The 10,670-nt window shown below is 53.4% G+C and overlaps 1 protein-coding gene across 1 annotated transcript; it reads left to right on the forward strand.

Moving 5' to 3' along the window:
• The first annotated feature begins 772 nt into the window (after positions 1 to 772).
• Positions 773 to 6,908, forward strand: UNC5CL (unc-5 family C-terminal like). Its single transcript, XM_021692096.1, has 8 exons — positions 773 to 1,157; positions 1,672 to 1,972; positions 2,681 to 2,943; positions 3,601 to 3,702; positions 3,952 to 4,019; positions 4,868 to 4,968; positions 5,130 to 5,243; positions 6,686 to 6,908. The coding sequence occupies exons 1-8, from the start codon at positions 773 to 775 to the stop codon at positions 6,906 to 6,908; spliced, it is 1,557 nt and encodes a 518-aa protein (XP_021547771.1).
• Positions 6,909 to 10,670: the final 3,762 nt, after the last annotated feature.

The following is a 10,670-nucleotide window of genomic DNA, read 5'->3' on the forward strand; positions in this document are numbered from 1 at the left end:
GTAAAGATTTTATTTAATTATTTTAGAGAAAGAGTGATGGGGGAAGGAGCAGAGGGAGAGGCAGAGAATCCCAAGCAGACTCCCTGCTGAGCACGGAGCTCAAACCGGGGCTCGATCTCATAACCCATGAGATCATGACCTGAGCAGAAATCACAAGCTGGATGCTTAACTGACTGAGCCACCAGGGCACCCCAGCTTACATTATACTTTTACTGCATAGCACTGCTCCAGACCTTTCTCTGTGATTGACAAATATACACCTATGAATATGTATCTATACTTGTATGTAGTTCTGTTACTTACATTAGTGGGATCGGAGGATGTCTAGTTCTCTGTAACTTGCTTTTCCACTTAAAGATTTCTCTATGAAGATCAAGAGGGTCATTTCGACAGATGCCGAAACTGAGGGACAGTAAGCAATGTGACAAACTCGCTCAGCCAGTGGCCAAGGTTGCACTTGAATTTACATCCTCTAACTCCAAACCCAAGCTCTTTCTGCCTCAGGGGAGTTTAATGTGATGTACTAGGCCATGGGGAGCCATGATAGGTCCTTGAGTAACACAAAGATAGGTGACGTTTCGTTAAAAGTATTAATCAGGGATGCCCTGGAATGAAGACAATTTGCCCTCTCACTGCAGCCAGTTGGCAACTAAGTCTTGGCCTCCATGACATTGAAAAGGCTTACCTGGCCCTGCCTCTTTCCTCCTCCAGGTCCTTGGCCTTGGCTGGCCCAGGGGTGCAGGGGAACTGGCAGCATTTAGTGACCAGGCAGATGTGCTCCCATGAGAGTTCCTTCCAACCCACCCAGTTGCTGCTGCTGGTGGGGGTCCCGGTGGTAAGTGCCCTCCTTCTGGTCCAGTGCCTTCAATGGCACTGCCCTCGCTGGCTGCTGAGGGCCTGCTGGAAGCTGGATAGCCAAGACGAGCTAGGAGGCCATCCCACTCCCCTACCAGAAAATGAGTCCTCAAGGCAGTGCCCGCCGGCCACACTGCCAGAGATGGCCGCCTTCTACCAGGAACTGCACACGCCCACTCAAGGCCAGACCATCGTCCGTCAGCTGATGCACAAGCTGTTGGTGTTTTCGGCTCGGGAGGTGGATCACCGTGGCGGCTGCCTGATGCTCCAGAATATGGGCATCTCTCTGCTTATCCCGCCAGGTAACAGCACCTTCTCCCTTCTCAGCCTATAGTTCTTCATTGCACGTTGTACAAGGGTGTCGCGCCTAAGGGAGCATCATTCATAGACATCTCCGGAACTTTGAAAATTGTTTATATTTTAGTATGACTTTATTGACTCCAAAGATGGATAGATTGCATATTTTTATGACAACTCCCTGACAGGTGGAAGTGAAGTGCCTGGTGGTAATGAACAGTGTGTTATGACAGTTCTCAGTAAAGGAAAATGCCTGGAGCAAGAACACCTCTTGCAAATTCCCGCCAGTCCCGAACGGGCTAGTGTGGTGGCCCCGGGACGAACGGGGTGACCTGCTCAGGATTACACCACAAGCCAGCTCACAGCCTTCCTCTCCTTGCGCACTGCCTGCCCGTGTGCCCTACTAGGCCCCCTCTCTCCTGGGCTCCCGTCCCACCTGCCCTCGCGCTGTGGCCTGGCCCCTTCTGGGCTGGGGGTGAGCCTGCCTGCCAGGCCCATCTCAACTCTTGTTCTCCCCAGGAGCTGTGGCTGTGGGCCGCCAAGAGCGCGTGTCACTGATCCTGGTGTGGGACTTGTCGGACGCCCCATCACTGTCCCGAGCCCAGGGCCTGGTGAGCCCTGTGGTGGCCTGTGGCCCCCATGGGGCCTCCTTCCTGAAGCCCTGTACCCTCACATTCAAGCACTGTGCCCAGGAGCCCACCCAGGCCCGTACCTACAGCAGCAACACAGCCCTGCTCGATGCCAAGGCCTGGAGGCCCCTGGGGCAGCCTGGGGCCCACACCTCCCGGGACGAGTGTCGCATCCAGCTCTACCACTTCAGGTAGGCCCATCGGCCTGGTCTTCCTGCCCGTTGTCTCGGTCTGCCTCATCCTCACCTTTCTGTATGCAACTGCCCCTTATCTGTCCCAGATAGCCTACAAATCCCTTCTCCCTCCATGGCCCTTCCTGGTCCTTCTGTCCTAGTGTGTAGGGCAGCTTGTCCCCTCCAACCCTGTCCGGAGACTATGCACCCTGCGGCAGTCTCTCTGCCTGTCTACACCTACTGCCCCAGCCCTCCGTCTAGAAGGGTCTGTCCCATCCCCACCTGTCTCTACCCTGTGCCCCTGTTCAGGGCTGTCCCTGAATTGTCCAGGGCAGCCTGTTCCCTCCAGTTCTCAAAGAATCCCTCCCATCTCATGTCTGTCCTTAGCTCTGTCTTTCCGGAATCTTGGGCCCTCCGGCCTCTTCTTCCCACTGAGCACAACAGGGCCAGCCATGTGTGGGACCCCGCTGTAGCACAGTGGCCCTGAGCCTACCTTCCCTCCCTCCCGTGCCGGAGGGGGCTTTCTGGCTCTTCTCCCCACTCGGTGATGGTCACGGCGACCTGACTCACATTTTGTCCCCCTACCTGCCCAACTCCCTCCTGGTTCTCCTCTATACCTGCTCTCCGCTGCTCTCCTTGGCTCCTAGGGCCGTGGGAGCCAGGAAGCAGGTGCACTGGGGTCCCAGCCTCCCCTGAGCCAGTCCCTGTCCCCGTCTTTCTCTGCAGCCTCTACACCTGCGTGCTGGAGGCGCCGGCCTGCTGGGACGCCCGCAAATGGCTGCAGCTGGCTGTGTTCTGCTCGCCCCTGGCGCCGGCGCAGTCCCACCTGCAGCTGCGCATCTACTTTCTCAACAACACTCCCTGTGCCCTGCAGTGGGCCATGGCCAATGAGCAGCCCCATGGTGGGTGCCTGCGCGGGCCCTGCCAGCTCTTCAACTTCACGGGGGCCCGAGGGGACCAGTGCCTGAAGCTCAAGTACATCTCTGAGGGTGAGGGAGGCGGGAGCCTGGGAGACATGGCGGCAGGGAGCCCCACTAGAGGGCTTCCCCTGGGTAGAAATCTGGGAACCTTGAGTTTCTCTGGGAGACTCCTGGGCAGGCAACGGCTTCAAGGGGACCTCTGGCTTCTGCTGCTGCCTGCGGGAGCCCCAGGCTCTGCCCTCTTCCTCCCTCTGTGGTCCATTCAGCCCTGGCCCCTCCGTGGTAGGGCAGGATGCAGGGTGGGGCAAGGGGAGGGGAGGCTTTTATTGTCCCACCTGGCTGGGGCTGGTGTCTGAGGAGGAGTCCCAGTCGTCTCTGTCCCCCTTCCTTTGTGGCATGGGCCGCTGCTCTTCCTCACGGGGCTGAGGACATCTGTGTGATTCACGGACAGGGCCCAGATGCGCGGCTGCTTCTGGGGGTCGTGGATGGGAGGTGGGAGGCCTGTGTGCTGTGTGTGTCGGAGGTGTGTGGGGCTAGGAGAAGGCTGCTCACAGGGTCCCTCTCCAGGCTCTGAGGACTCCCATCCACTCGAAACACCCTCCTGCTTTCGCTCCTGCCTCATCCCTCCCCACAGCACCCTGCAGGACACCTGCCACAGAGTCGGCCTCCTCAAATACTTGTGGAAGACCCCCCTTTCTGAGGCCCTCCGCTCTGCCTCCTCCCCAGGTTGGGAGAATGTGGATGAGAGCAGTTGCCAGCTGGTTCCCCATCTCCACATCTGGCATGGAAAGTGCCCCTTCCGCTCCTTCTGCTTCCGGAGAAAAGCAGGTAGTTCAGGGGATCTGGTCCACCTTCTCCCCTGTCTCCTTCTTCCCAACCCCAACCCCTCCTCACCCGCCTCCTCATTCCTCTAAAAGGCGAGGAGGCACAACTGATCTTTGTAGAGAGCAAGATGGAGTGTCCTGTCCAGTGTCTTCACATTTCGAAAGGCCTGCCCGTGGGGTCCCCTTCACTTCTCCTGCTCCCTTTTGCCAGGCCTTGCCCTCTCTTACCTGCTACGTCCTCTCCCCTTTGTAGCCAATGAGAATGAGGACTGCTCCGCACTTACCAGTGAGATCATCGTCACCATGCACACCTTCCAGGATGTGAGTTGGAGCTGAGGGGCAAAGGAAGGGCAGGGCTTGGGGGAGCCCCGGGCAAAGTGGGCCAGGGGTCTGGTGCCCAGTAAGTCTGGCCCCAGTTACATAATCAAGCAGGTGGATGGCATTCTTCCAGGGGCTGAGACCACCTGGCCTCCAAGTTACCCTTCATCCCTGACTCAGTCTTGTCTATCCATGGATGAATCCAGTAGGAGAGTAAAAGAACCAAACCCTAGATTAAGCCCTCCTCTTAGCCCAGAGGAACTTGGATGTCAGAGAAAAGTGGTTTCTTTTGAGGCTGATTGCCTGCATCTGAGAGATGATGTTGTGTCTCTTCAGTGTGGAGAGCGGCCAGGGAGGGGGGCTTGAGTAGGTGGGATGAGAGTTAAATATCCCACTCTACCAAGGGGGAAGAGTTGAAGACATCAGGGTTGAGAGTCTTTGGGGAGCCATGGTGGCGCCTTAGTGGAGAGTAGGCCAGTACTTCTCAGGTTGTCACCTGCAAGGAGGGACCAGGGGATGGAGGGAAGGAGAGACAGGTGCCTGAGTTCAGTGTTCCTGTTTCCCCTACCCTGTGACCTCACCGAGACTTCTCCTGGTGTCTTAGGCTGCACCCTCTTTGGGCTTCATGTCTCAGCTCCCAAAGAGCTCAGGAGGCAAACTTAAAGCTGGAAGTTCTGGGGTCAGGGGAGCAGAGGGGAGGGGGTGCTAGGCGGGGCGGGGCTGTATCTCCTGGTAGAGTAGCTCTGGGTGACAGGCTGAAGGATATGAAGAATGGAGGCGGCTTCCCCAGTTTCTTGCTCAGGGGATGTCTCATGATCCCTAAATGTGTTCCCAACCCTCTGCTGGCTAAGGGCTTGGAGACCAAGTACATGGAAATCCTCAGATTCCAGGCATCAGAGGAAGAATCCTGGGCAGCCCCACCCCCTGTCTCTCAGCCACCCCCATGCAACAGGTGAGGTGGGGTTACTTGGGCTGCTGCCAGCAGGGGATGTTTGGGATTCTTCCCCTCCCATCCCCGGATCCCGCAGGGCGTGTACACCATTCGGGGTGTGTGTGGAACGGACTGGGTTTCTCTGATCCTCCCCTCTGAGAACCCCACCTCCCCCACCCCAGGCTGCCTCCAGAGCTCTTTGAGCAACTGCAGATGTTGTTGGAACCAAACAGCATCACAGGCAATGACTGGCGTCGGCTGGCCTCCCACCTGGGGCTCTGTGGCATGAAAATCCGGTAAGGGTCGAGGTCTGCGGATAGGAGAGGGGGGTAGACTGGGGCAGGGGGGCTCCTGGGACACCTTGAGGACTGCAGCACAGACAAGGGAGCAACTTAAAAGTCAGAGAATGGCTAGTCCCCACCCTGTTCCCCATAGTAGAGCAGATCTTTTTATTTATTACCGTATTCTCAGTACCTAGAATGATGCCTGGCTCATGAGTAGGTGCTCAATAAATATTTAAAAATGAATCAATTAACTTGTAAGTCATTGGGTACATACTGAATGCTTGACATGCTGTGCCCTGAGGGGTAGAAGGCAGACTATAAGATAATGTGTATAAAGCATGTAGTTGAGTGCCTGGCGTATGTTAATTCAATCAGTGTTAGTAATAATGCGGGCAACGTAACCATGGTCTCTGTCAACAGCAATCAGTTGGAGAACAATTCTGAGCTGGGCTCCGGAACCCAGACTGTGAGTGCAGTGGTCAGGAAGGACTTCAGGCAGGAGATGGGAGTAGAGCTGGACCCAGCTGAAAGCAGAGTGGCTTTAAAAATCACCTATTTATTAAACATTTATCAAGTATCCACTATGTCCTGGAAAACTATGCTAAGCACTGGAATACAAGATAAATGAGACCTGGTTCGAGCATCCAGGAACTCACACTGTGGGAAGGGATCCAGAGAGCCTAACACAATAAAGGCAGTGCTTGTGCCTTATTGTATATATCCAATGCTGCCCAGCAAGTTGAAAACAGAGACACAAAACAGCTAGAGCAAGAATAACGAAGACTTGGGGGGTAGCTCTGACTAGAAGTCTGAACTGGAGGGTGCAGATGGTCTCCACCTAGGAAGTGGGTATTAGAAAGGTCTTTAGGGAGGAGGTGATAGGGAAGGGGGGAGCGGCTGGTTGTGGGTGTGGTGTGTGCAAGGTGGGAAAGGGATAGGCTCACAGCAGGAAGGTTCAGGATGGGATTGGGAGAAGAGATCAGGAAAAAATGGCAACATCAAGTACCAGGTTGTGGGTGAGCTGGGGGTCTGGAGTATGGGCTTGGCTAGTGCCAGAAAGAGGCTCTGGAAGGTTTTTTGAGCAGGGGAGGGTCCTGGTGAAGCCATGATTTAGAACAACTCTTCCTGCCTGGCAGGCAGGGTGTGGTGGCCTGGGGGAGAGGGAGGAGGAGGGGAGAGTGTGTTTGGGGTGGGGGACAAGGAGAGAGCAATTACAGACCATCCCAGCTGGAAGCAACCTTAGAGGCCCTCTTGTCCAAGCCCTCGGTGAAGGAGGAGGAAACCGGGGTCTAAAGAGAAGTAGCCTTTGAGCCAGGACAATCTCAGGTCTCAAGGTCCCGGGCCCTCCCACCACCGCCGGCCCCTGGAAGGCAGGTAAGAGCAGGATGAGGGCCCGCGCTGGGGGAAGGGGTGGATCTGGCCACCGCGCGCCCACCAGCCCGCATCCCGCCCAGGTTCCTGTCCTGCCAGCGCAGCCCCGCCGCAGCCATCCTGGAGCTGTTCGAGGAGCAGAACGGCAGCCTGCAGGAGCTGCACTACCTCATGACCGTCATGGAGCGGCTGGACTGTGCCTCGGCCATCCAGAACTACCTGGGCGGGACGCGCAGCGGCAGCCCGGCGCCAGTCCGCGGGGGGGCCCTGGAGAACCAGGGCCTGGAGCTGGACGAGAAGCTCTGAGCGCCGCCACCGCCCCCCCGCCCTGCCCCCGGCCTCCCGCGGGCGGGCGGGGCGGGGCGCCGTCCGCAGCGCTCTGGGCACCAGGGGCCCCGACACCCAGGAAGAATGCAGCAGGTGCTCCTGGCCGTGCCCATCGACTTCATCAGAACCCTTCGACGGTGCATGCGGCCACCGTGAAGCCGGGGTGCCACTGCCAGCCTCCCCGGGGTCAGGATCACAACTGCGATCCGCAGCGTCCTGCGAACAGATCCTGTCCTGGCCGGCAGGGGGCGCAGGAGCCCAGAAGATGGTCCGGTGTGGCCCGCCTCCCGGAAGCTCTTTCCTAGAGCCTGCCCTGTTGGCACTCGTTGGGGACTGGCCAGTCCACGGGTTCACTGAGCGCTTCGTGATACCCAGCATCGGACTGGGTATTACGGGGAATCCTGGGATAGAGGAGATGGGGCTCGGAGCTTGACAAACCCGCAGTGCTCTTGTGGGAGTCAAGATGCACTCATGGGCTGAGGGCCAACTCCAAAACAGCAGTGCCCTGTGGTTAGGGCATGTGGGCAGGGGATGAACAGATGCTGAGGGGGGAGGCAGCGGAGTGTGGGCTGGAGCAGTGAGAAGGCTTCATGGAGGATGTTGGACAGAGGGTAGGGACATGTAAAGAGTGGTTCAACCATCTTTGGGTGGGGGGAGAAGGGGATGGTGGCTGGACTTACAGTAGGAGCCAAGAGTGAGCATGGGTGCTGAAGCATTAAGGAGCTCAGCCTGGTGGGTGTGAGGGGAGGGGATGACCAGGGTTCAAGGTCAGTCATGCCTGGCTGCCCACCTGTCTCCTTTGTCTTCCTTTGACTCTCTGTCTTCCCATCCTCGCCTTGTGTTCCTCTCTCTCTGCTATTATCTCCATCATAAAACATCAAAATGGAAAAGAAACTTCAAGATGAATGTTCGTGCCCAAGCTTTTTACTCTTTATCTGGAACTGTGTGAAAACTGTGTTTTCAGTCTCTCTGACTTCATTTTTCTGCCACCATTTCCTGCAGCCTCTGCCTCCCTGAATCTGTCTCTCTGTTACTCTGTCTTAGCATCTTCCTGTCTCTACCGAGTCACAGTGCCTGATTTTGAAGGTTTCCTTCACTCTCTGAAACCCTCAGTTATTCCCCTCAGGCAGGTGTCTCTAAACCAATGTTATGTATCAAAGTCAGTGAAAGGACACTGGCCTTCCCTATGAATGAGGGGGGAGGATTTTACTTTTTTTTTATTATTTTTTTTTATTCTTATGTTAATCCCCATACATTACATCATTAGTTTTAGGTGTAGTGTTCCATGATTCATTGTTTGTGCATAACACCCAGTGCTCCATGCAGAATGTGCCCTCCTCAATACCCACCACCAGGCTAACCCATCCTCCCACCCCCCTCCCCTCTAGAACCCTCAGTTTGTTTTTCAGAGTCCATCGTCTCTCATGGTTCGTCTGAGGGGGGAGGATTTTAGCCCATGAATCGAGATCCAGTTTAGGGTCAGGAAATAAACAATGGGGATTAAAGAACACGCCATTCAGTCAACGAATATTTATTCACCCCCTACTATGTGTTAGACTCTGTACAGAAAAGAGATTAGTGGCCTGGGGCCTGGAAAGAGAATAAAGGATTTGACTCAGTTCTAGCAATATTTTGTTTGCAAACAGGTGTTGTTAATTTTTTTTTAAGGGCAGGCAAACAATCTCTCTGGCAACACTAACACTTTGCTTTTGTATGTAATTAAAAGATATGAAAGCTTTTTCTATGATAAACAATATTGTATAATAAAATATGAAAATTACCTTTCTTCGTTACTAACTGTATTTTGCTCAGATTGATAAATTTGGATGTGGGTATGAATGGTTTTATTTGGTCAAATTATAGCACTGGGGGCAGGTTGGAGGGAAGCGTTTTGTAGATTGTGCTTTCAGGTTGAAAATTGTCTGGGTTCAGCCTGGTACATCAGGGAGGTTCACTTCCCATTCTGTTAGAAGTGAGCCTTCAGGGTTGGGCCCTTCCACCTTCTCCCTCTTCCATTGTGTCCCACCCTCCTGGTTGGTGCCTTGGCCTTCCCCACTTGGCTCAGGATTGGGCTGCTAAGAGCATCTTTCTCTCCTGGAGTCCCAGTCTCTTCCTTGCTCTCCATACTAGCCCAAGGCATCTATTTCGTGTTCTTCCCTACCCTGGAACAAATCATTTTAAGAGTTTCAGGTATTCTGGAATTGGGCATAGAAGCCACAGGGGTTTCTGTGCTGGGATGGAATGTCTTCTGGCCCTACTCTAATTCCTCAGAATGGGCTCTCAGTGCCTGGAAAGAAATGCTTGGAAGTCTTGGGGGTAGATGGCAGACTGCCCCATCCCTGGAGGGTGGATCCTTCCTTTCTTAAATCACACCTGCTTGGCATGTATTGTGCTAGCACCCAAAGCAGAGGGTTGGCGTGTTCGCGGGTGTTAGGAGACTTAGCGCTCAACTCTGCTCTAGCGCTAATTAGCACAGCTCCCACCTCTCTAGCTTCAGACTCTTCACCCTTGGATGAAGTGACTTTACCTCTGGCCCTTTTCTTGGTAGGCCACCTGCCTGGTTCCTAAAACACCGAACTTGTGACTTCAGCTCTTACACATGTTGTAGGGCCCCTGCCTAAACTTCCTTCTCTTGGGTTTAAGAGCTGGCAGGGGAATAAGCAGGAAGGGTTGGCCTAGGTTTGTAGGCTTAGAGGCTTCAGTATTCAGTCTTGGCTCCCCATCTGCCTGCTGAGTGACACACCAACGTATGGATTTGCGGTGTACCAGCAGAAATATAATGAAAGCCATATATTTGATTCTGTGTTTTCTAATGATCACACCCAAAAAATGTAAAAAGGAACAGGTGAAGTCAGTGTTAATATATGTCCAGAATACTGTAATTTCCACACTAATCAATATAAAAATATTAATGGCATATTTTACATTCTTTTTTCATAAAGTATTTGGAATCTGGTATAGTTTACAATTACAGCATATCTCGATTTGTATTGAACGTGCAAAATTTTTGTTGGAAATATTTGACCAATATTTAGCTTTCATAGAATTTACAGCTGAAAAAGCATACTTACATAACAAGCTAAACAAGCTAGAAGTTTTCCAAGAATGAAATTAGGTATACATTTTAAAATTTAAATCAATTGAAAGAAAATGAAAATTCAGGGGCATCTGGGTGGTTCAGTCGGTGAAGTGTCTGGCTCTCGATTTTGGCTCAGGTCATGATCTCAGGGTCCTAGGATTGAGCCCTGCAGGCTTGACATTCTCCCTCTCCCTCTGCCCCTCCTCCTCTCATGAATAAATAAAATCTTTAAAAAAATTAAAAAAAAATACTGTTCCTTAGTTGCACTAACCACATTTCAGGTGCTCCGTAGCTATGTGTGCCTAGTGGATACTGTAATGAACATCACAGGTCTGGATTATGGGTCCACCTGGGCATAACTTCAGTGTGTACTTAACCATTCACTCATTTATTCACCAAACATTTAATGAATACCTGTTCTGCCCAAAGTGTTGCTTATAAAAATTCAATGAAGAAGAGCACTCTTGTTCTATAGGAGCTCCTGGGATGGGTGGAGTCAGAGAGAAAGGGCACTTTCCCACCCTCCCTGTGTGCACCTGACTCAAGAAGGAAATGGGGGATAAAGTCTAGGTAGACTCTGCTGCAGGCTCACTCTGCAGTGTGGTGGAGAGTCCATGGATTCAGAGTCAGGTGTTCCTGGCTCACCCAGCACATTAAGTGGG

The sequence above is a fragment of the Neomonachus schauinslandi genome, chromosome 8, assembly GCF_002201575.2.
Source record: "Neomonachus schauinslandi chromosome 8, ASM220157v2, whole genome shotgun sequence".
Taxonomy (NCBI): domain Eukaryota; kingdom Metazoa; phylum Chordata; class Mammalia; order Carnivora; family Phocidae; genus Neomonachus; species Neomonachus schauinslandi.